Source organism: Colius striatus, chromosome Z (genome assembly GCF_028858725.1).
Source record: "Colius striatus isolate bColStr4 chromosome Z, bColStr4.1.hap1, whole genome shotgun sequence".
NCBI classification, from domain to species: Eukaryota; Metazoa; Chordata; class Aves; order Coliiformes; family Coliidae; genus Colius; species Colius striatus.
In genome coordinates, this window is record NC_084790.1 from 73,593,286 (window position 1) to 73,620,529 (window position 27,244).

Genomic DNA, 27,244 nt, shown 5'->3' on the forward strand with positions numbered 1-27,244 from the left:
TTCCCCAGCCATCAGAAAACTATTGGCTTAGTTTTTCTGTCAGTTTGCCATTTTGAATGATCTTAGCTAGTATCATGCCACGTGAACACCAGAACATTTACAAGGGAAGCAATGCGAGACCATGTCTAAGAGCAGAAAACTGGCATTTTGGCAGCAGTTTGCCACTATTTCAAGTTGGCTGTATTACTGAACTACATCTTTGGTGGCAGATCTGCTAAAGCAAGTTAAGCATTCCTTACTGCCCCCTGCTTATATTTATACTGACTCTGTTCTCACCAGGCAGCTGAGAAAACACCATCCACCATTTCGAACAAAGGTGTGTGAAAGAGAATCTGGGCTCAGAAGAGCTCTGGAGGACCTCGGTTACTCAAACCAGTACTGCCTTAAAAAAAATCAGTATCAAAATACACACTTATGAATCACAGAATCATAGAATGGTAGGAGTTGGAACAGACCTTTAGAGATCATCTAGTCCAACCCCCCTGCAGAAGCACGTTCACCTAGATCAAGTCGCATAGGAACATGTCCAGGCAGGTCTTGAAGACCTCCAAGGAAGGAGACTCCACAATCCCTCTGGGCAGCCTATTATTTATCACTGCTCCAAACACTCGTTCCTGTTACAAGTATGAAAAAGTCTTTCTGCAGAAGTGAATCAGAGAAATCACAGACTTTGACAGAAAGGTGAGGCTTAACTTGTAAACGACTTCACATACACACTTAAAGAAAGTGATGTTCCTCCCTTTGTGGATTCTCCACCATAGTATGGAGAAAGGTTGTGTATGATGAAAAAAGACCGTTTCTAGATGGTGCAAACCTAACCCTGCCATAAGTATTTTTTTCTGATATTCACAGAGCATTTGTTTTGTGTGCAAAAGTGATGCAAACTAAACATTGCACTCTTCCTCTTGATCTCATACTTCTTGATGGAAACAGCATAGAACTACACTAGCAAACTGCTGTAACGTGTGCTAGCTTCAAATATGTCTCTTCCATCCCTTTTTAATTCATGTTAAGGAAAATTGTTTTGTAACTGACCAAGATTTTTCATCCTTCAGCCTCTTGGCTGCAATCACCTGCTCTTCTAGCCACAGTTTTTTAGTTAGAAGGAAAATGTTCATGAAACCGTGATAAGATAATGTCAGAATATCACTGACTGGTGTAAATGGTGGAGGCCCAAACAATCTCTAGTGGCTTTATGGTAAATTTTGCCTTGGATAACTACCCAAGAATAATGAAAGATCGTTTTGTTGTTATTCATTACTGATACTGCTCTTTCAGTGTAATAACTTCACTTAATGCTTGGTTCCAATGCACTAAGATTTGTTGTTATTGTTGTTATAATGTGACAGTAATCTATGCTGAAAACTTCCTGAGACATTAAGTATAGCATTTTGATACAGCAGGCAAATGCATTCTACAGTCATGACTGGAAATCTATCGAGCTCACAGTTCCAATCAGTTGCTGCTTTTTACCCTAACTGTTTTCATGTTAGGATATTTCAGAGTCTTGCTTACTCTTACTTTGCTTGTTTACACATACAAATAGCTTCACAGGCTAATAGCTTCACAGGGCAACAACTCCATGTCTATGTGGAGATAAGTAACAACCCCTCAAGGGTCTGTATGGGACCAATACTGTTTAATACCTTCATCAAGGACAAAAACAGTGGGATCATAGTGCACTCACAGTATATTTGCAGGTGACACCAAGCTGAGCAGTACAGCTGACACACCTGGGGAACAGGATGCCATCCAGAGTGACGTGCACAAGCTCAAGAAATGGGCCCATGTGAACCTCATGAGGTTCAACAAGGCCAAGGACAAAGTCCCGCATCTGAGTCAGGGCAACCCCTGGTGTCAATACAGACTGGGCAATACATGGATTGAACGTAGCCCAGTGGAGAAGGTCTTGGGGACACTGGTGGATGAAAAGCTGGACATGAACTGTCAGTGCACATTCAGAGACCAGAAAGCTAACCACATCCTGGGCTACAACAAAAGCAGCTTTGTCATCAGGTCAAGAGAGGGGATTCTGCCCCTCTGCTCTGCTTTGGCATTCAGCCGAGGCCCTCAGCAGAGGAAAAACATGGACCTGATGGAGTCGATCCAGAGGAGGGCTACAAAAATGATCAGAGGGCTGGAGCACTTCTCCTGTCAGGACAGGCTTGAAGAGTTGAGGTTGTTCAGGTTGAAGAAGAAGAGACTCCAGAGAGACTTTATTGCAGCTTTTCAATACTTCAAAGGGGCTTCTAAGAAAGACGACAACAGACTTTTTAGTAGGGCCTGTAGCAATAGAACCAGGGGTAATGTTTTTAAACTAAAAGATCATAGAATCAGACTAGATATAAGCAAGAAATATTTTACAATGAGGGTTGCCCAGAGTGGAGGTAGATGCCCCATCCCTGGAAACATTCCAAGGCCAAGTGTGACAGAATTCTCACTGAAGATGTACCTGGTGGTTACAGGAAGGTCAGACTAAAAGACCTTTACAGGTCTCTTCCAACTCAAACTATCATTCTGTGTTTCTTCCCTTAAAATTCTTCTCTGGCAAGATGGTGTCATCACTGATGGCAGGGAAGAATTCTATTAACTTTCTCAGATTGTTGTTGCTAAATAATTTATAGACACCAAAGTACTGCACGTCCCAGTAAACTGAACTATGTAAGTATGGTACATTTAGATGCTGCTGTTACTGTCATTTGCATTTATTTGCATTAGTACAGGAAACCTCTTGCAGGAATATGGTTTAGTGTTCTGAAAAGTATACTTGACTTACTTTTTGATTTTGCAACATAACAGATTAATTTGGAGAGCCAGTAGGAAAGTATATTTCCTGAAACTCACATCTGCCGGAGCAGGACCCTGCTGTGGGGCTGTTTAGATACCCAGTTAACTCTTCACATTATTCCATCTTTTGCTCACAGTATTGGAATGTGCCAAACAATATGCTTTTTGAAGGGAAACTAGGGAGTAATTTATCTTCTTTATGTGTGCTAAGCAGAGCAGGAGGGAGAGGCAAGCAGGGATTCACAGCAAGCCATGGAGCAGTGATTAGTAACAGCTGACAGTCTCAAAGCAAGACTCTCTTTCTTTGGTTACCTCATTGTAATAACAGAGTACAAAGGACTGACTGTCTTCAAGCCAAGAAACAGAGACCCAGGAACTCAGAAAATAGCAGCTCACAATTTTTTTTGTAACAAAACACTGCTGCTACCTGCACAGTGCAACTCTAAAAAGACATCATTTAACATTCAGATATTTAGACTAAGATTTCCTGGAATTGACATACTTCTGTTGCACACAAAACCTCTTAATTTTGTATCAGAAGTGAAAAAAAAGAGCATGTTCACTAAGAAAAAGCATAACGTAACAGGATTAATTACTTCAGATTAATTAGGAAAAAAATTAGTTGTGGTAGTTGATAAGCCAAACTGTATAAAGTTACCTTGAATTCTACAGGATATGTCATTACAAATCCAAAACAAATGTACTAGTAGTTGTAAGACTTTTACCCTATTCTCCGAGAATTAAATTATTATTTTTCACTTATTCTGAATATATTGTCAAAAATATTTACTTTAAATGTGAAATGCAATGCATTGTGGAAAGATACCACTGAGAAAGATACCTCTGCCTTCTGGATGATGTTAAGCACATTACATACTGCTCCATAAAAATCCATAATGCAATTTCTTGTGGAAGCTTTTCGTCCACTAAAACATTGGCCTGAGTTTTGTCAGTTTATGCTTGGAGTCCTTCACAGACATATTTTTGTATGCACAGCACTCACTAAACAACATTCCACAAATGTACAGTGCTTCTGTTATCTGACTAGCTCTATATCATATGATGAAAATGTAACACATTTTCTATGCTAAATCACTCCTGATTTACTTTAGCTGCTAAAGAAAAAATTACATACTTGAAAATACAGATATGAGATTAGAAGGATCCATAAAGGCATAGTAGCTAGAATGCAGTCTAATGTAAAAATGCATTTGCAACTTGACATGTAACAGAGGTCTGAAGAGACATTTCCATTGAATTGCCAGAAACATTGTCAACAATGATTCTAGTCACAGAGGTGCAAAATTTAAAAATGGAACATTTTAAAAAAGATAGACGTAACTCTGTCTGCTGATCTGTAACTTGACACAGCTCTATGCTGGAGACATCATCTTCTCACTCAAAATGTGATCCAATGTTATTGACCAGCCAGTTCTTGGCTTCTTCATTAAAACTTGCAATAATAGACTCTATTGCAGTGATAGTGTGTTTTATTTGGATGACTGTTGACTAGGATCTGACACAAGTGAAGTTAATTTTATAGCGTTCATGCAGTGGCGATGATTTGGAATGAAGCTTTGCCTAGTTGGATGTGACTCAACTAAGATTTGAACTAATGCTAGTGTGTAACAATGGTAACACTGTGGCCTTTGGATTTCTAATTGGAATTGTAATTTTAGCACAATTTTTTAAATCGTGAGTTCATCTTTCTTTGATAATTCAGCAATATTAAGTTAATTTGGAAAAGAATGGTGTAACATTGCCTTAGATATGTTCAACAAGACTTTTTTTGAGTAATCTGAAGTTACTAGAGTTACTGCACACTTACTAAAGAACCCTGCATAATTTCTGTTGTTGCAGTAGCTACTATCCTACTACGAGGTTTACTAATGAACGAAATTGCTCTGGTTAGTTTTTTTAAAGACATCTTGGCAGGGACATGACTCTGGTGCATCTGGTCCAACTTAAAAGCGGTAAATTTTCATTTTAGTTTCAAGTTAGCAGTTCATTCATCTGTTTCTGCTTTGTCCATTGATCTTCCAAAAAATTTATCTTAACTGCTCATGGAGCTGTTGGTTTCCTTTTTGTCTATGTTACATACACCCTGCTGGTGTTTATATGTCCTTGTAATCCTCTTCGCTTATTAAGTTTCTTCCCATGTGCCATGCATTTTGTCAGTTTGTACTATTTTGCAACATCATGTGTGCTTCCATGGGCTATTCATGATGGATTCACAATTTGTTCATTGACTTTTCTGCTCCCACATTCAAAGTAAATTTTTAATTTCTGCCAAGTCGTAATGCTACTGGTGTTCACATGAAGCAATATAAACCACTTCTAATGGAGTGACATGTTGCTGTTGCTATCCTACTACCCATACTGATGTAAAACTATCATCTCAGTTATCTATCTATAACATTGAGGTCAGCAAGTCAATGTAACGTCTTCTCAATCTGGGGAAGTTTGTCCTGAAAGACATGACCCTCCTATGCTTTATTGACATTGGTGCAGGACCCAGTAGTAGTGGAGCCTCATTCCCTCAGATAATTCAGGTACAAATAAGGAAAAAGGAAATACATGGAGTCCTTCCATGTCTGTAAGTCATGAGTAATTAATTTGACAACACAGAGTTCTTTTAGATTCTCATTTTTCAAATAATCACATTAACTTGGATTTCATGAGGTAAATTCTCTCTATATATAGTTTTATATGGCATAAAAAAATTAATCTTGCATCAATAAAGCATCTAGAAACAATCTGAAACTTCCTTTATAAAATATGGCAAAGTCTACTAATATGAGCTCTGATGCAGACAAAATTCAGAGAAACTTGTATATACATTTTTTAATGTATGGACTTGCAGCCTTTTAAAATACTACTTATAATTCATAAGTTAATATTATAATAAATAATAACATCTTAATGCCTAACATCTTATGCATTTTTCCTTTTTTTTCATGTATCATAAGAGTAATTAAGAATTTAATTACACCCCAAATCCTCTACCCCAGGCACTTACTGGGTAAAAATTAAATCAACTTTAGGAAAGAAATACTTCCTACTTGTGAATTTAAAGTCCTCTGGAAATATGCAACATGAATACTAGAGTCATTACTTTAGCTGCAATTAGTCTATTACATTTTAAATTGTTGCTATAATTTGGTATTTTTCTCACAATTCAGTAACGATGTTAAGGCTGTTGTGAGAACTCATTATGAAAGTGTGGAATTGGAATTTCATGTGAACAGGCTTTTGTTTTCCTTCTTTTCGCTGCTTTGTTTTAGTGCCCTCTTGAACTTTGGGTCACTGACTCAGTTATAGCCTTGCAACATCAAAGCCGTACATTTTTTGCTCTGCTTTTCTCCACCTTCCACACTTGTAGGAGACAGTGGAAAGAAGTTAAGACGCTTGAATTTTGACAGTAGCAATCAGTGCTTTTTTAATAATATTATGCAGGTCTTTTCCAGGATGTTACAGTGCTGAGAAAGCTAAAAAGTAGGTTTTGGCTTCCACAATTCAAGTGTTATACACCTGTCATCTGGGCATTATCTGCTTACAGTTAGGACTGACCTCAGCAGTCTGAGGTATCCAAAAAAGTATTGGCTGATTAAGGTGGGTTTTCTTAGATCACTGTTAATATTGGACCATGATGTTATGCAGAATAGAACAGAAGACTATTTGTTTTTTAACAAATTATTAAGCACCCTATCTTGAATTTGAAAGCTTAATTTTCTTTATGGATGTGGGTCTCTTGCACAGCTTCATTGATCTTGAGAGAGATATTAACCAGGCTTAGTAAGCTAATGTTTTCTAACTGTGTTTTCTGGATTTGGAGAGTTAAGACATACTGTTCTGCAATTGTAAACACTCGACAAAGCGGATTGTCAGTGCAAGAATCTATTCCTTAATGAAGCAGCCATTCATTAGGCAAACTCTTGATCAAATCCTATTTTTCCTCTAACTATGAAAAGAAGCTATATTCACTGGAGAACCTCTGATATTATCTAAGTATTCAGACCTAAGTTAGAAGGGAGTGGTGAAAAGTCAGAATAAAGTAAGTTTTTAGTTTTGCATACAAGCAGATAGAAAATAAAAGGTTGTTTACAGAAGAAAGAATCAGCATCAGTACGTTAACTCTAGTGCAAAGAATGTGCTTCTAGTACATTCTAGTACTGTGTCCAGTTCTGGGCTCCTCAGCTCAAGAGGGACAGGGAAGTGCTGGAGAGAGTCCAGCGCAGGGCCACCAAGATGATCAGGGGTATGGAACATCTTTCATATGAGGAAAGGGTGCAGGAACTGGGGCTGTTTAGTCTGGAGAAGAGGAGACTGAGGGGTGATCTTATTAACTTTTATAAATATCTAAATGGCGGGTGTCAGGAGGTTGGGACATCCCTTTTTTCTATAGTAGATAGTAACAGGCCAAGGGGTAATGGGATGAAGCTGGAACGCAAAAAGTTCCACTTAAATATAAGAAAAACTATTTCACTGTGAGGGTGATGGAGCCCTGGCACAGGCTGCCCAGAGGGGTTGTGGAGTCTCCTTCCTTGGAGGTCTTCAAGACCCGCCTGGACATGTTCCTATGCGACCTGATCTAGGTGAACCTGCTTCTGCAGGGGGGTTGGACTGGATGATCTTGAAGGACCCTTCCAACCCCTACCATTCCGTGACTCTATGATTCGGGTAGTTTTTACTTTGCTTTGTAGATCAACTGGCATATCTAGTTTTGATAAGACTCCTGCAGAAAAAAAAAAAAAAAAAGTCCTTTTAACATACTATCAATAGAAGGAATATATGGAACTTTTGTACTTGGTGAGGCAAGGAACCAAAATAATTTAAAATCTTCTCATCCCAGGTGTTTTTCTTGCTGTTTGCTGGATATAACTGTCTTCACAGCTGCAGGAACTGAAATTTTGTGGTGTACTAAACTTCCCTGTTTTGCTAAGACAATGTGTTTGTACTGATAGCACGAGTACTCCTTTCACGTGAAAGTGCCATGCTTTACAAAGCTGAATGCTTGCCCAAGATAAAAAATGCTAAATAAACAAACTTTGTTCACCTGAGAAACCCTGAGACAGGTACTTGGGAAATGCCAACCTTGAGAACAGGTAGGGATCTATAGAAATTTCTTTTTCCCTATTTCTGGAATTCAGATGACACTTGTTATCTTCCAGAGACAAACAAACAGACTTTTAGGTGAATTGAATTAACTTTGCTATGGTATGTATCAGTGGCATCATTCAGTGGAACCTGTGAAGATAAGTCCTTGATAGAATCAAAGGGAAAAAGCCTTGTGTAAATGGGGGAAAGGGTCAATAGGGTGGCTCAAGTAAAATATCTGAATAAAAGTGGCAAATTATCCCCAGATCTAGCCAAAAGTGATGCTTTCTAGAATAAGTCATCACCACAAAACCCAATCCTTTCTTGGAATGGTAGTATATTACAAGAGCCTTGCATCAGACTTCAGCAGTACAACAGCACTCTGGACTCACTCGTGTGAAGAGAAGTTAACATCAGGGGATTTTCCATCCAATTAAAAAAGACTTGCCATTCTGTAAGGACATTCTAGGTTTTAGCAAACATTTTGCTGTATTAATGGCTGCCTCAGGCACTCATCTGGAGACAAAATTGCAACAAAGGAATAAAGAAAAATTAGTTTACCCTGTGCCAGCCACACCTCTGCAGAAAGTTATAAACTATGAAAAGGAACTATGACACAAGCAGAAAGTAATTCCTAGTAACCAGGCAAGCTCTTAAATATTTGCAGTGGTATCTTTTGAGAGTCTCTTCATGACATATACAACACATTGCTTATATTTTGTTGTGTTCATTTCTCAAGATCTGAACTGGAGGATATATAATATATTCAGACATAACCTGGAAGAGAATGCAAAGAAAAAATATGCTCTATCAGGAGTGTCTGGATAAAAGGAATTGTAGCTGATGCTGGATCTGCTTTGTGACTCGTAACTCTCTAAAATGCAGCTCAAATCCCAGGTGTTGCAGATCCTTTTATCTGTAGTCTCAACAAACCATTAGAGATGTATGCTCTTAACGTCTGTTTTCTCCTTATCCTCCATCCTCCAGTGAGAGTTGAGTCGTGTGGCCAGATAGCAGGATGAACAAATAGCTTCCTTCTTTTCCAGATATCCCAACATCTCAATGGAACCCAGGCCCAAGGCATGAGTCTTGTAGCTCTTGCAGTGCACAGTGACTTTCCTCATTCTCCATTGCTCAGAATCCAGTTGAGGCATCCAGAAGTGCTATCACAAGTATTTGATATCTCTGCCTCCAGTAATGATGATAACGATGGATCTGTGTTATAGATTTTTGTGATCCAAATGCATGGCTGAAGGACAGCATGTAGGAGATCCAGCAGTTAATTTGGAGAATTAAAAAGAAATAATATATTCTAGGTGATAATCTGCCCATTATCAAAACATGGGGAAAAAACAAAAAAAAGGTTGAAAACAAGGGTAGAGTACCATATGTCCATATGTCAACATTAGGCTCTTGTTGCTGAAAGCTGACAACCTTGTGAGTGTAGTTTGGTCTGCAGTTGGTCCTGCAATGAAGTGTGTAGCTGATACAGTGATTCAGAAAAGTACTTTATGTCTGTCAGATTTTACAATACTGATGAAAGAATAGTGTTACTTCTGCTGGAGTGCAAATACTTCCATTAATATTAGTGGTGCATCCAAAATATGGTTTGAACTTTCTTGACTAGATCCTTCCAGTCTCATGAGCAGTTACAGCAAAGACAAACTGACTGGAAGCAAATACAATGAAGTTGTGCTCCATTCACAGGCTAGGCGCAAAAAGGTGAAAGGAGTAGGAAAGTGAAAGCTACTGAAAGCTGAACAAAGCCTCTGTGTACTCAACTATCTCAGGGTTTAACTCTTCACAAGATTTCAGGCTGGTTTTTTGTTGTACTTTTACAACATCTCTTACACTCTTTTTTTTGTCAATTTCCCCAAAGCAGCATAATTGAAAGCTATTGATATTGTTGTCCATAGCTCTTTCTTTCCTTCTTGACATACGATTTGATTTATCTCTTTTAAGTCTACTTTCATATTAATGGAGTGAGTTTACACTTGTTGAACATGAGATGATTCTCAGATCCTGTAATAGTTTTCCTGGATTTTGAACTGTCTCTCAAAAGAACTATATGTTACATGAAGCTTATGTTAGATGAAACTGTTGCCTTTGAGCAATTGGTAGGTGAAATCTTAGCACATGGAAACAGAGATCCCTTCAATCTGGTAAGAAATTTTATGACTTGCAACAACGTAAGTCTATAAGGAATTAGTCTAAGGGCTAGTCAACCCATTTATTTGTCGTTAACTCTACCTGACAATAGATTTTTACTGAAATATGTGAGAAACAGAAAAGATAATGTTCACTGCCCTTGCTTACCCTCCCTGTCATCAGTGGGGAACAGCATCTTCCTAAATTTAATATTCAATAATGGCTGTAACTGTGAACTCTCTAATTTCATTTTGGAACTATTATGTTTTGGCTTGTGGTCAAATAAATGTAGTCCTTAGCTATTTCATTGGACACTTCACATTTCCTTTATTATGAAAAATAATCATGAGATGTAAAAATAAATAGTTACTGTATCTAAACTTTTAAGTGATTCATGACTTCTGTAGACATTTATGATGATCACCTATGGCTGTATGTTTGTTGAGCCAAAAAGATGTAGTTTGTTTAACCCCTCCTTGCATTTCATTATAACTCCATTCCACTAATAAGCTCTGTCACCTTTTCCAGGCTGTTCACAGCAAGTCTGAGAACTGCCTGTGTACTGTTGGCCACCTAGGAACATGTGATTAGGTGCAGTAGAGCTGTAGCATGTTACCCTTTCCCAAGCATATTACTTTGCACTTAGCACAATTCTGAGTCACATTATCACAGAGTCACCCATTACTGAAAACATAATACTTTACAGTTTCATTCCTCAGTATCCTGAAGCAAGTTTTTGCTGTTAGCGTCCTAATTCTTCAAATGCTGTGAGAAGACTTGGTTTTGCACTTCGGACATTTTGCAGTACGAAATGTAAGACCAAGTCTTTTCCATTTACATTTTACATTTCATAGTACTTTTTAGATTTTTTTTTAATTTTCAGGTGTGCTGTTTTTCTGTAATCAAGTAACATTTGTTTGTATTAAACTCAAAAATTGTTTTGAGTTGCCCTTAAGATATTTTTAGTCCTTCTGCTTTTGACTGAAATAAATATTAATAAAAATGACAGTGGTCCATCTGTGGTCAGGCAAAGTGCTTTAACTCTTACGTGGTTTTCCAACTTGTTTTTGCTTTTTGTTTTGCCAGTGGCTTGCCTGTCAGCAAGAAAAGTCTTGATTTTGTGCATTTGAACTACGGTAAAAAATCAAAACTAAGTCATTGTGGATGGGAGTTTGGTAGCTGATATCAACTCAGTTGAAATCCCATCCAGAATACAAACTGTATAAAAGTGTGTAACAACCTTTATTCAATACCTTCTGAAACAATTAGAAGTAGTGGTCCATTAAGAAAAACTGAATTTTGCAAAAGTTAAAACAGCCTTTAAGTAAGGGCTTCTTGCAGACTTGAATTATTTTAGAGGATTTAAAATTTTACTGTCTTTAATTATTTTAGACTTTGTTCTTGAATACCCTTCCTGTTTGTCTATTACTGCTTGCAGAGACTAAGATTTCAAAAACTACAGTGCTGTGCACTTTCTGCTTTTTATTGCTGCATATCATGCATAGATTTTCCTTTTTTAAGGTATAATCACATTTTATTTTATACAGTGTCATTATATGCAAGAATTTAATCTCTGCTCTTAACTACATTCTAAGTTTCTGTGAGATCTCAGTTCACTTACAATTGTTCTCTTAGGTTCTTCTGAATAGACTGCTGTATATTTTCTGTTGCAACATTGTTTCTGAAATGGTTCAGAAGTGAGTTATATTTTCTTTTTTTATCATTCTGTAGTATTTGCATAGATTAAGATATATCGCATTTTCCGAGAAGTTCCATCCAAAGTTCTACTTACTGTACAAATATGTATGACATTTCATCATGATTTTCTAACACTCATGCCTTCCATAATGCTTTCTGACTTCCATCTGTGTATAGTTTGTTTCCTCCTGGAGCACTTTCTGCACAAAAAACTTGTTCAGGAAACATACTCAGGAAATGACAGTCAAACTTACTGCCAACACACACTGAATCTGCACACTGTACTTTTTGTGTTTCAACTTGAGAATTGATGTTTCTAGGTGCTTCCAAAGAGCTTCCAAACTACTTTTTTTCCTTATCAGTTTTTCTGAATGTAGCTGCCTGCTACTTAAACTACTTTTTTCACTTTTAAAAGCTTCTATAATTCTTTAGAATTACATGATGAAATTATTAAACTTATCCTGCTCAGATTCCCTTAAAGTCTGTGGAGGTGAACAGTACAAGAAAGTTTTATGTTTTTTTAAGTGCCCATCTAAATAATTATTATCAGAACCTATATGCCAGACTTGATAGATATTTGTTTTATACAGTAATGCAGGTACTGAAGAGTAGATATTTAAAGTAATAATGTGAGTAAAGTTTCATGTAACTGTATTTTTAGCTGCTTTTGGCCCAAAACTACAATAAAGATCTGAAGATTAAATTGTTACAGAACATGAAATAACACTAGCAATATTTCTCTACTTGTTTATCTCTACAGAAGATCCCATTTACGAGAAGATTGGATCATTACAAACTTAGTAACTTGCATGTCCACATTTTTAGCCAGTCTTGGTTTTGAAAACACATAAATCAAAGCATGAATTTTCATTTATTTGTGGAAAAAAATACTTGAATGTTCAAATTAAACAGTGCTGTCATCCATTTATGCAAATTGCACGTATAAATACCTATATGAATGCATAAACTGATGTGTGCATGAAGTGTGTGAATGCATAAAATTGAAGCTGTCATGGAACTTAGCTTTTACAACATTGACATGCTTTATGGTAGGTAGATAGGTGGGAGAGAAAGAGGAAAGAGTTGTCTGAAAAAGAAGATAAGTAGTCTTTCATTAACATTTTGTGTATTAAACAAAGGCATAAGTAAAAAAATATCATACTGCTAGGATGTTGATGGATTGGTTATTCATATCAGGCTTTCTGCCGTAAGACACATCTACAGAGTTCCTGTAGTAGAGTTCCTGTGTAGAAAGCTTCCAGTAAAAGTAGAGAGGCAGCTCAAATACACTGGCAATCAAACAGGTGCTTGCTTCACTCATAAAAAAATCTGTCAGCACTCTTCTTTTGCCTATAACTAGAGTCAACTGTGGTGTATATAAAGCTTTTCATTGATTTGATGGTTTTGATTATTTGGACTTACAGAAGAATTTATTTAGGACATGCAAAATGAGATAAAATTAGGAAAATTCCAAAACTTCCAAGTTTTGGAATTTGGAAAATTGATTCATTGCTGTGGTGACCAGCTGAGTTCAAAAAACACAGAATAACTTTTCCAGTTTTCAAGTATGAATTACATACACTGAGTCAGAAATGCTATCTTTCATAAACTGAAACACAGATAAGAAAGACTGAATTAGATGTTGATATTTTTACTTTTCAATTCTACTGTGAGCACACAGGCACTGATTCTGACAGAATCAATTATAGGGAGTTACTACTAGGCCCCTCTTTTTTCTTTCTGGGTGAAGGGTAATGCTTGCACCACAGCATTTGTTCCCCTCTCTTGAATTCTACTGAATGAGAAAATTTCCATCTGTTGAATTACCATAAACATTTGTGGCTGATACGAAACAGAACCTGGGACCTTGTAGTAAGTGACAGCCTTTCTTCTACATTGACTTCTCACTGAGTAGACCAGAGACCACCTGAAGTACATAGAGCCTTCATGCAGCATGGCTCCTGCTTCCACAAACCTGGAATTCCCAACTCCTCTTTTGAACACCTTACTATTGTATGCTCTGATGTGATGGTTAGGATGAGCAAATTAGAGGTTATGGCCCTTTGTGTTTACTGTAATTAATGTAGTATGTTAATAAAGGATATTACAATTGTCAAAATGAAAAATGCTAATCATTTACTAGAGGACAGGTGTTTTGGTAAAATTTTACAGCACTTGTAGGGAGTTACAACTCATGCATCATTTAGTGCCTTATTCAAAATATCAGAAAGGCAATCTGAAATCTAATTTCTTAAATTTATTAACATGAGACTGTTTTCTAGAATTATATCTTTACAGATGACTGGGTGCAGCTGCTACCTGGTCATGGGTGACTGTGTCATTGTGTCACGGTTCCCTCACATGCAACTTAGATTAAGTCCATAACACCATAAGCTAGCTTCAGAGAATTTTTTTTTAACTCTGTGATTAATTCATTCATGTCAAAGAGATAGTGAAAAGAAATGATCACAAAATCATAGAATGGTAGGGGTTGGAAGGGACCTTTAGAGATCACATAGTCCAACCCTGCTGCAGAAACAGGTCAACCTAGATCAGGTCACACAGGAACAGGTCTAGGCAGGTCCTGAAGACCTCCAAGGAAGGAGACTCTGGGCAGCCTGTGCCAGGACTCCGTCACCTGAACAGTAAAATAGGGGTTTTTATGTTTAAATGGAACTTTTTGTGTTCCAGCTTCATCCCATTACCCCTTGTCCTGTTGCTAGATACCACAAAAAAAAGGGATGTCCCAGCCTCCTGACACCCACCATTTATATATTTGTAAATATTAATAAGATTCCCCCTCAGTCTCCTCTTCTCCAGACTAAACAGCCCCAGTTCCTGCAGCCTTTCCTCCTATGAAAGATGTTCCAGACCCCTGATCATCTTGGTGGCTCTGCACTGGATCCATTTATGCCTATCTGACTTTTGGTGACAGAATCATAGTTATCTAAAAGCAGTCACGCAGTAACTTCAGGTGTAGTATTTCTACAGCAAATGTCTCAATTATGACCCCATATACCAATCTTGCTGTAATTATTTGCTTGAGTTTATTTCCATCTCTACAGCAATATAAAACAGCTACATACTTTGTGTCTGCTGACCTGTGAGAACTTAATCTACCCATCTCCATTAAAATTTCCATCATATGTAGTAATTCTTTTCAGCCTAGGAGTTATTAAAAAAAAATCACCAGCACTACATCTGAAAGGAGAAAGAAAGCAGAGATAGAAAAAGGGAAGCATGATTTGCCCGAGGTTATATAACATGTCACAGCACTGATTTTCCACATTTTACATCCATAAGCTGCTTTGGGCAAAATTTGGTGTTTCATCAGTTCAATCTGTTCATATCCAGATGCTGCATTTTTCCTTACTTACGTAAGGGAGTGGCTTGGAGGTTGTTTCAAATTGAGTTCTTTGAATAAAATCCTTATTTCATTATAGGTAATTTCAAGCAAGTGTGTCTGCAACTTGGCTGTTGATTGTGATCTTTCCTTGTGTTCTATTACTTGAGTCACTTTGTGTCCCTTTGATTTTATCTCAATGAGAAGATAGATCGTGTTCCTTACTACATGTTTTTAGCATTGTCCCAATCACTGCACTCCATTGAAAGCTGGAATCGAAAGCATAATATATACATCTGAGATTAGTTAAGAGGTATCCACACATGGAAATTCCATCTTTCTGCACTTTGTCAACACTTTTTATAGTTTTCTTGGTAGTAAATACTACGAACATGTTGAAAAAGCCAAGAAGCAAAACCTTGTGCCTCTGAGTCTGCCCAAAGAAAAGTCACGTGCGTGATATGCAATTGTCAAGGTGGTAGTCTGTTACTGAAAGACTGCATCAGAGGCACAGTGTTTTTCTGTCTTCCGGAATCCATGAAAGACAGTCATGTTATTATTCAAATTAAAAAGGGGAATAATACAGACAAAGGCATCCTGCAAAATACATACTAAAAGATAAACCTTCCATCAGATTTCTAAACTATTTTACTGTAAAATTTTGAGTAAAAAGATACACAATCTTTGCGTTTGTACAATACCTTGCATACAAAATCCTGGTATGGGATTATAATTAATTGGTACCACATCAGAATCATAGAATGGTATTGTTGGAAGGGATCTTTAAAGATCATCTAGTCCTATCCTCCTGCAGAAGTAGGTCCACCTAGATCAGTAGACACGTCCAGATGGGTCTTGAGTCTAAGGAAGAGGACCCAACACCTTTCCTGGGCAGCCTGTGCCAGGGCTCCCTCACTTGAACAGTAAAATAGTTTTTTCTTATATTTAAATGGACCTTCTGTGTTCCAGCTTCATCCCATTACCCCTTGTCCTGTTGCTAGATACTATAGAAAAAAGGGATGCACCAACCTCCTGACACCCATCCTTTAGGTATTTATAAATGTTAATAAGGTCCTCCCTCAGTGTCCTCCCAACTAAACAGCCCCAGTTCCTGCAGCTTTTCTTGTATGAAAGATGTTCCATACCCCTGATCATCTTGGTGGCCCTGCCCTGGACTCTCTTCAGCACTTCCCTGTTGCTCTTGAGCTGAGGAGCCCAGAACTGGACACAGGACTCCAGGTGAGGACTCTACCAGAGTAGAGGGGGAGAAGAACCTCCCTTGACTTGCTGGCCACACTCTTCTTCATATATCCCAGGATGCCATTGGCCTTCTTTCCCATGAGGCCACATTACTGGCTCATGTTTAGTTTATTATCAACCAGGACTCCCAGGTCTCTCTCTGCAGAGCTGCTCTCCAGCAGGTCAACCCTCAGCCTGTACTGGTGCATGGGGTTGTTCCTCCTCAGGTGCAGGACTCTGCACTTGTCCTTGTTGAACCTCATGAGGTTCCTCTCTGCCCAACTCTCAAGCCGGTTGAGATCCCGCTGAATGGCAGCACAGCCTCTGGGGAATCAGCCAGTCCTCCTAGTTTGATGTCATCAGCCAACTTGCTGAGGGACTTGTTCTGTCCCCTCATCCAGGTCGTTGATTCAGATGTTGCACAAGACTGGCCCCAGAACTGATCCCTGTGGAACTCCACTGGCCACAGGCCTCCAACTCGACTCTGTGCCACTGATCACCACCCTCTGGGCTCTGTCACTCAGCCAGTTCTCGATCCACCTCACTGACATTAGTGTCACTCCCATTAGCAGTTTGAACAAGTACTATCATCTAGTACACATTCTGTTGCACTGGTATTCATGATGGGATCTTTGCTTGATTCTATGATTGCTGGGCTGCTGTTGAGCCAGTGGACCTCACTGTTTCATAGTTTCTACATTCCCTTTCCACATTTCCAAGCTTGATTGACATTAGTAAGTAACTTTTATTACTCATTCTGCAATGTGAAGCAAAAACCAGTATCCTATCTTGACTGGGATTTTTAGGCTTTACTGTATTTTACCAGACATGGATATCTGAAAGAAATGCACAAAATTCAGTCCTAGTTCACTTGCATTAAAAGCAGTGGTCCCTGTACAGCTGAATTCCAAATTTGCAAAATTTAGGGGAAGGAAAAGCAACCTGTCTATTAAACTGAGCTATGACTAGAATAATACAAAACATTTGCAAATAATCCTTATAAAATTTTCTCTAGCTTGAATAGTTGTTACAAAAGTTTTCCTCCAATTACACTTTTAATAAATATCACTCATGAATCATTTTTGTGAATGATATTTCAGGTAATACATAATTTAGCTAAGAAAATGTACCTCATTATGATGCCTTTATATTCTGTGAAGAGGTGAAACATGCACATAAAACTTGTGAGACAGTTTCAAGGGTTTCAATTTATGATCTTGATGTAAAATCTCAAAAAATGTTAATACACAGTATTCTTCATGCTAGTGCAAATCTTGCAGTCTTCGCCTATTTCATGACAAGTTGAATTGTTGTCATATACATATATATTTATTTTATTTACCTTTTAGGGATAACGTGTATTTTAGAATAACTATGTCAAGCAATTTGTACATGTCACTTACTTCAAGTTATAATAAAATAGAAAGGTATAAATTACTTTGAGCAGCAAATTCAAAAGATACATGGACAAATACCATCAGTGCTGTGTTTCTATAGGAATTCAGGTCAGTTTTGGCCACAAAACAATCGAAATGGGAATTTCATCTATTTCTTTCAGTGTTTATCCTGCTTTCCATATACTGTGCACGAACTTTGCGGTTTTTAAGAGATGTTAATAGGGAATGCTGACTTATGAATTCTCCCATTTGAAAGACTAAATAAAAGCAAAGAACAAAAATCAGCATAGATTATACAGTTGGATTTCTGTATAAATCACAAAAGATAAAGAACACAGATATGTTACAACCATATTTTCCTATAAACAGTAAAAGATGGTGAAAGGTATGCAAATAACCTCTATTTTCTCCAAAGCATATATAAACATTGCCTGGTATACACAATGGAAGACAGAATCTCGTAGAAAAAACTGCATCCCTGCTTAAGCCATATGCAATATTGATGTCATAAGGCAAATGTGAGTAAAACCCTCTGAATGTGATTCTGTGTAGTTTCTTTCATGAAAGTTACAAAATAGGCTCTAGTCAAATGTGACTGGATTGGCTTCACCTTTTACAGTGTATTTTCCCAACAGCCTATGCATAACCATCAGAACTGTTTACCTGTTTAGCAGAAGTCTTCAGTTTCTCATTTTTTCACCTACTTAACAACCCATAGCTTCTATGGGCTTTGTTTTTATTGTTCTAATTTCTCTGACATTCACAAAATTTGTGAAAGAGTGTGATCATCCCCAGCCCATTTCTAATAATTCAGAGACCATATGTACTGATATTGCCATAATCAGTTATACTGACAGCACTTACATAAATACAAATGGAAACCTAGAGCATCATATCTAGGAGACACTGTCATGCCTGCAAACAGCAAAAATATTTATTCAGATCATTTAAAACTGGAAGAAGCAAATACATTATCAGCGTGCCAGACCCTGGAGGAATATTTTTGAGGTTAGTTAAGAGGCCTCCACTTTGTTTTAGCAAATAGAATACATGAAGTGTTGGTACGATGGATGCCAACAGTGGTTTAAATACTGCTTTGAGAAGCTTCAGACTTTTGTACAGTGAATTATCTGGTAATGTATGGAAAAAAAGAGACCAATACCATCTATAAAATTGTGTGGTATTAGATCTGTAAAGGTTATAGTTACTAATTATTTAAACATTCAGTAATATCTGTATGTTTGCTTGACTGTAAAAGTTCTACAGCAAATATATTAAATCTTTTTTTTTTTTAAAAAAAGCAATTTGTACACTAAATGAGGTATTGTTTAGTGTAGAAAACAGTTTTTCCAGTTTGTAGCGATAAAATGGGAGATGTTTTTTAACTCATGAAAAAAGACACAGTCCTGTTGTATTTAACTATTTTTTTTAATAATTAAATCTCTCATTTGTCAATTGCATTGAGTTTTCTCTGATTGTTGTTTACCCAACTGAAGAAGTTTAAAGCGTTGTAATTTGCCTTGAAAATTACTTTCCGTACTTCAAAGGAAACACTAAGAATAATCCACTCGTATGATAAGGCAAATCTTATAGATTGGTAAGGTTTCTCTTTGCCAGGAGTCTTTATATGATAAAGGAAATGATTGTTATGAAAAAAGACATAAAAAAGGATAAAGGGCTCCAAGGAATTTAAAGGTGAAAAAAAAGCCATCAAAAAGAATAGTATTGTTTGAATCAAAAGAATGAAGATTCTTTTCAGAATAGAATTAGTTATAAAGCCATTGTTCTGGTATTTCTCAAAATCTCCACTGAGACCTGGTGACAGAGCAAATGAGCTTGTTTTATCCTAAGGCCAGCTCCTTGTGATGCTTGTGATGCTGATCTTTATTCAAACCAAGTGTTTCTAATTAGAATTCTGAAAGCGAATTAAAATCTTCTTGTAGGATGATGCACATAATTTCCTGTTTTACCTTGAGCTCTCTCAGAAAACCAATATGGATGCAGAATTACAAGGAACTGAGCAGGTAAACTTTCTTGCAACACCTCATCCTACAAGGTGGAGCAGTAGTGCCAGTACCAGCTGACACTGAAAAACTGTAAATGTCTCTCCTTTTCTACTTTTAGTGTTTTTTCTATCAATGTCCAGCCAACCTGCAGAGTTCTACAGGTGAAAGAGACAAGAAGACAGGGAGATATCCATGTAACAGAATTTACACTAGTTGAGGATAAAACCTGTCATTTCCCTACAATACTTATAAATTTCTCTCTAGTTTCAGTGTTCATTAACCTTTCAGTATCCACATAATATGTGTGTATAGAAACAAGCTACAGTTTCTCCTTGAAATAAGTGAAGGCAAATGACCTTTTAACTGTGAATACTCTAGTTTTCTGCTGTTATATTAACAGCTTATGTATATTGGTATCTGTGAAGATGGAGTCTATGCTCATTTGCATTTTAAGATAATATTATTATTAATATTAATGATTCAAATATTAAATATTTGAACAGTTTATAGTCTCTGGCTCGTCTGACAATTAAGGCAGTGTTTTAGGTGTTTAGATCTTAGGACTGCACAGTGGGAGGTTAGGATTAAGTTCTTCGAATCCATGCTTCTCTTCAGGTTAATTAATAGGATCAACCCATCACAGATACATCCCAGACATTAATAAAAAATCTGAGAGCTCTTCCATAAAACTTAGGTGGAATGACAAAGCATATATCATCATCAGAAATTAATTACTGTATCTCTTGGTCAAGGAACAATTTAGCAAAGATGGCTTGAAGCTTAACAGTTGCTGACCAGAAGACAGGAAAGTAGGCCTGATGGACTGAAATTCCTTCCAAACTATTCAATTGATATCACCTGTTTTTCCTAATCTATTCTTAAAAGATTTGGAGTTAGACATATGTTTTACAGCTATGGGTTTACAGGCATGTGCTATTGCATATGATCAATAGTTTAAAGGTTCTTGGGTCCTGGAACTATTTTTCTGAGACACATTATCTTTGATGAGAAGCAGACATTGTGGACGAAATACGTGTTCAGAAAGTAACAGAAGAAAGTGAAGTATAGAGTCAGCTTCATAACAGCTACATACAGTAAATTGTACAGTTAGATTGTCTTGGAAATGAGAAAAGCATCTTTTAGTTTCTTTGTATATTAACTCAAACATCTTATTACATTGTCTTTAAAAAGTAATAGCAAAAGTATCTCTTTCATAGGTTATAACAATTCTAGAACACGGATTGCTTATTTTTTATGATTTGGTGTGGGCATCTGTATTGAACTATTTAAAAGATAAAAAAATCAGTTTCTTTTTTTTACCTGTGACTAAACTGGACACAATTAGTGGCAGGACAAGCATTTGCAGCATTCTCATGAGTAGTTCTCCTGGAAATGAAAAGTACTTGACTTCCCGATAGCTCATCTTGTATGGCCGGAGAGAAAATCCAAGGATAACACCTGAAGAAAAGGAAAAGATATCATGAATTACTCTTCTAAAGTAGTGGTGACATCTGAACATAAATATCTGTATAGTACTCATTGTACCTGATGGTAAGATGCAGGGATTTTTTTTAATACCATTTAAGGTATATCTTGAACACTAATGAAAAGGAAACAATCCCTGCACTGCAGCCAAGTGCTTTGATTTTTGGGAATTTTCGTGTGACATGCGATACATATACATGCTAGTTACCAACCTTCAGAAGTCTTGTCCATGCCTGTTTACTCTGTGGGCCTGAACTTGCAGATGTTCTTCAGATTGGATGAAGTAACCAGGACAAACATATTTGAGAATCCCCTTGTGGTTAGGTCTTAAACAGCAAAATAGAATCAGGAGGTAAGCAGCATTACACATGCCGACCTCCAGACACAGGCTCCTGCAAAGAAGTGGCTAATTGGGGTTGGAAGGTCTTGCTGGATGATTAAGCAGTAGGTTTCAGTGCCTAAGGCAGTAGCATAAGGGAGTGCCTGGATGTATTTATCTTGCTGGGAACAGATCAACGAGACTTGAGATAGAAATGGAACCCATAGACAGGCTGACATATGGCAACCTAAACTTCTCAGCTAGAACTTTGCAGATTTTGTCCAGTACTTAGCACCAGTTGCTTTATTTGCTTATTTGGTTAATTATTTGGTTATTTGACATAACTAGTTACAGTTCACTGAATGTTAAATGGTTTGGTGCCTATCTGATGTAGGTCTTCTATATTCAGCCAGCCAACACGTGACTGTATCTGGTGAAACTCAACTACTCCTCCTTCCCATTTCTGAGTCTGTGTTCCGCCCCACTCCCTAGTACTGGCATTTGTGCTAATTGTGACTGTACAAAAAGTTGGATCACATAATTGATCCTGCTGCAAAACCAATTTAGTTTACTGGTTTAATCTTCATCCAGGTAAATTCCCTGAGGTAATCCATTTGCATGGCTGCACAACTGTTTTACCTTCACAAGGGACTAGGTAGAAATATGACTTGGAGAAGAGTGGGACTGTTCTTTTTGGTGAGTGTATAGATTTAGGTTTCTTAAAACTTCTCATGAAACTGAATCCTCAGTGATGTGAGGCAGCAGTGCACTGAAGCGCACTTCTAGTTCATGTTAGAACTTGGGTACATCCTGAAAATACCTAATGTTGAACACTTTGGAAAACTGCTAGTTTCAATTCTTAATCACTTGGTGGTTTTGCCCTTCTTAATCAGATTTTAGATTGGTACATCCATACAGCAGATAATATCTTCATGCCAAATTTTATCAGCTAAAATGTAATGTTATGCCTCCTGTACTAGCTTATTGCCATCTACAGAAAGAAAACTGCTACAACTCGCATGTTAGTGTCCTCTGTCTGACCAAGATGACTTCAGCAGGTTGATTAAGTTAGATGAGTCCAGAATAAGTCAGAAAATCTCAGTGTAACAGGATCAGCTAAAAGTTTTAAGAGCACAATTGGATCCAAGCTTGGAATTCGCACTATGAAAGAGTGTGTAAGTAGTAGATGGCTTTTAATTTAGTCTCACTCATGTTCTATACATCTTGGCAGTCAAAATGCATTTGGCACAGATGATTTTTTTACATAAAATTAAATCATAAACTGCAGAGGGAGGGCCTCCTAAAGTATTCTTTATTAAAAGACCTGACTAGAGTTTCTCTTCAATAAGATTTTAAATTTCACCACAGTGAAACTCATTATTTTCTTTTTATATGGGAAACACGTTTCTCAGATATAAAGAATCCATCTGGATCTTTTGTTTCTGCACTTAATGAGCACTACATTTTGACAACTGCATAACAAGCAAATAGAGCTAGACCCATTTCTTACTTGGACCACAGTCCTGCAATTAGTTCCACATGAATTAATCTCTGCACTAGTACAAAGCCTCACTGAACTTAGTCAGGGTTTCAGAGGGTGCTATAAGAACTAATCCTTATGCTACACTATAAGGGCTTGATTATGTGGTCCACTACTGTTCAAGCAGTACAAAGTGGCCTAAGACAATGACGGCCTCAAGATGGCTGTTTGAATTAATATTACTGGTAGTAAGTTTCTGAAGTAAACTGTTGATCCAAAAATTATTGCTTTTTTTGCCCTAAAGTGCCCTGTGCATAATTTCAGGGTTTCCCAGCATTGCAGTTTAAAAAAACCTTCTGCAATGTGGAAAAAATGTGCCCTGATAGTGTGTTCTGGTGAACTGAGTGAATGTCTGATAGTCACTGAATCTTAAGCCTTAATCTTAGCATTGCTATTAATTTATATACAGTCATGTATAAGCCATAAGAACCTTTCTCTGACTCAGTTTTCCTACTTGTTAAATAGGTATAATAGTAGTTGTTTCACAGATGTTTCTGAAAATCATGTTCACATAGCGGTTTTAATGGCACAAGAAGGCATTTAAGCAAACAATTTCCTCATTTTTGAGTGTGATAACGAAACCAAAACAGCATGATTTCACCAGTGTCTCTTGATTTTAGACACATGGAGATTAAACTTTGTTTCCTGTTCCAAGTTTAAATACCTGGAGATGAAACTTCATTTCTGTTCTAAGTTTAAGTATCTAGAAGATGGGTACTGCTTCCTGTCTGACAAAAGTTTTCTTAGCAAAAATTATGAACTTGAAATAGCAAAGTCAAACTTGGCAAGGTAGTATTGACTTCTTTAATTTCACTTCTCAGAACCAACATTCACAGATGAGATTAGAGAGATAACAGCATACAATGATGATTTAAACATAGACACGATGACAAGGTATCAAAATAAAATAGGGAAGTAAGATCTCGTAGGAGGTACTAAACCTTTAGAAGGTGTGCAATATTTCAGTAACCATCCATGTCTTTGTGTGTGGTAAAAGTTGTACTGGTTAGCACCCTCTATGATCAAGAAGGAGAGGATTATATAACACAGCTGGCCTTTCTCAGTAAAAGTCTAGAGTTTCTTATCAATTCTGAAAATTGCAATGAAACAAAGCCTTGAGTGAAATAAGCTCCCACAACTTGTTATGCAGGTTTCTGCCAACCCTTTGTAACAGAAAAGAACAAGTACATGCTATCAAAGCCTGACTTCTCACATGGTATATGGTGTACCATTTCTGCACTGCACAGAAAAGTAGACTTCTTGACAGACTTTGTTAAGACTCTTTCTGGGCAAAAATCACTACTGCCTGTTTAAGCAAAGGAATTCTATATATGTGTGCAGTTGTATGACAGAACCATATAGCTGAATAATGTATATAGTTCATAATGATACAGTAAACTACATTACAGTGCTAAAATACTTGAGATGTTCTTGCCAGTGATATAGTCAAATTTAATGACAACCTGATTTGCAAAAAATCCTGATGACAATCAGAATGACACTTGAACGAAACCATGTTATTGCATTTCTGTATCAATGTAGATGTTCAAAATAAAAATCAATATGTACAAATACAGGAAATAGCAAAACTGACAGACATGATTTGGGATTGCTTATTCCTAAAATAGGGAGTGGCCTAGGCTTTTCACTTCTAGATGCTGCATTACCATAGAGGAAACAGTGCAGTCTCCACATTAGGATTTAAAAACTACACGTCTACCTGTAATTGCTAAGAAATATACAATGTACTATATAAAATTCCTTAAATGAAGTGTAATGACGTGAACATTAAAGTCAGAGTTTGAAGCAGCAAGACAAAAATTAATACTTTTTTAATACTCAGGATTTTAGGAATAGATTTCTTATGAAAACGTTGCTGCTTTTTTGTTTTTAGTTTCTTTTAATATGGTTGTAGTAATCTACCAGAGTACCATCAAATTCCACATAATTTCCTAAAATGAATTTGACAATGAATTTTTAAGTCCTCCAGGACAAGTGGAGAAAATAAAATTCCTAATTGTATTATAAAATGCTTTCACCCCACAGCGGTAGAGGGCTGTTTCACACGATTCTTTGTGTTGCATAGATGTGATTTAAAACACCACATCAGTGAAAACCACAAAAGAATTGTAACTTCTAGAAGACAGAAGATGGTGCTTTACCATATCTAAATGCTTATTCAAGAACTTCAGGGAAGTTGAAGTCAGTTCATATCCTTAAGACCTACTTAGTAGGAGTAAGTGGTATAAAAATTTAACAGAGAGGACTGCGTTTCTTAACAGCATCAAATAATTCATAATAAGGAAGTTCCTAATTGGCATGATGTTTTTAAGTGAACATGAGCAGCAGTTTAGTTAAATAAGTGGAGTCTCAGTGTTTTTCAAATGAATTCTTATGAGCTTCTGGTCTCTACATGAAATTAAGACTATATCATTATGTGGGAGTTAATATTTTTACAATGTCCATGCTTTCTGCATCATGCAGAAAATCTATTCATTTTGCTTTTTAATTGATCAAAAGTCACTCAAGCATATTTCAAGAGAAAGTACTAGGTGATATATAAATGACAGCACAGGAGCTGCCTTTTCCTTACAGTGCTTGCCAGTTCAAACAGAACACACCAATAAAATGCATATACTACTGCTTTTTGCCTGTAAATCTCAGCATGCTGTTAAATGATGTCTGTGGCAATATCCTTTTGTGAAATAGATGAGGTGCAGACTTACTTATCATTTTCCTGCAGGAAATAAAAAACTTCATAACTGTAAAAGAATACCTTGAACTAGGCAGAATAGTGCATGAAAACACTATTAATAGTGCTCTTCCAGGAAACATTTTAATCTGCAGGCAAATAACATTTTGTTCTATAACAAAAATTAGGCTAGAGCCAGAAAGAGGATCAGGCTCCTACCACTTCAATGAGACATTGTATATTTTTCTTAGCTGCAGTCCTTTCATTCTTAAGTTCCTGCAGGGTCTGGAATGTATGCTTTTGTTCCTTGGGTCATTTGTTTCTGCTTAATTTACCATTTTGTCCTGACACCTTTTCTTCTAAAAATCAATTTCAGATAAGGCTGCAATTGTATTTACTTGAGACAAATAGGTAAATTACTTCTCTAGTGGTAAAAAAATACTTCAAGTTCCCAACAAAATCAGAATCTTAATGCTTAATCTCTTTCTCTGCTTGCCACAAGAATGACAGATTCAACAATTCACTTGCATGCATTTATTTTTCAACTTTTCTTCTCTGTAATTTTTTTGTTGAACTTTTTCACTACCCTCACCCCTCTTTATATATCACTTGCACTATCCTTACTTTCTCGTGTTCTTTACTTAGTTAAGGGGGTACGTTCCCTTTGAAACTGTTTTGTTAAACCTAAAAACTAGGTACCTAACCGAAATATTCAATACTCAAATGCCACAGTGGTCTCTGTTTTTGAGATTTTTTTCCTTACTTCTACTAATTTTTTTGTAAAGATTAACTCTTACTATGTTAATTATTGGTTAGTAGCTTTGTACTACTTTGTTTACTTACTTTGTTTAGTTTAGGACTGCAGCAGAGGTACTGTACTTAATTATTTGAGAACTACTTCTCATATTATACAGTCATCAGTACTGCCTTATTAAATTTCTTTGATCTTTTTTATCCTAAAGGTGTAAGATTACATCCTTCACATGAGGTATATTTGATGGCGTAACCTAAAAAGAGCGTTAGGACTCTTCATTCCAAAACAGAGAGATGCCCTTGGTTCAGGGAGACAAATAAAGGCTCTTTTGTCCAAGTCTTGTGGCATGCAAATAACTAGGGTAAAAACAGCCATGTATGGCATCAAACTGAAGGAAATAATGTGTGGAGAACAACAAATTGCTACGGCAAGAAAGAGACTAAAATGTAAGTTGATCTCTTTTTATAGACTAGACTAGAATAGACTAATTTCATTTGGAAAGGATGTATGATGATCATCTAGTCCATCTGCCCAACCACTTCAGGAATGATCAAAAGTTAAAGCAGGTTATTAAGGGCATTTCACAAATGCTCCTTAAACACTGACAGGCTTGAAGCATCGACCACCTCTCCAGGAAGCCTGTTCCAGTGTTTGACCACCCTCTTGGTAAAAAAATGCTTCCCAGTGTTGAATCCAAATGCCACTGGTGCAGCTTTCAACCATTCTCACATATCCTATC

At 36.9% G+C, this 27,244-nt stretch overlaps 1 protein-coding gene across 1 annotated transcript in view; it reads right to left on the reverse strand.

The window, feature by feature from the left end:
• Positions 1 to 27,244, reverse strand: part of SLC1A3 (solute carrier family 1 member 3) — a 67,730-nt gene that overhangs the window by 26,204 nt on the left and 14,282 nt on the right. The window contains exon 3 of the mRNA XM_010208666.2: positions 21,036 to 21,173. Within this exon, the coding sequence (XP_010206968.1) occupies positions 21,036 to 21,173 (138 nt within the window). The remainder of the gene's footprint in view (positions 1 to 21,035; positions 21,174 to 27,244) is intronic.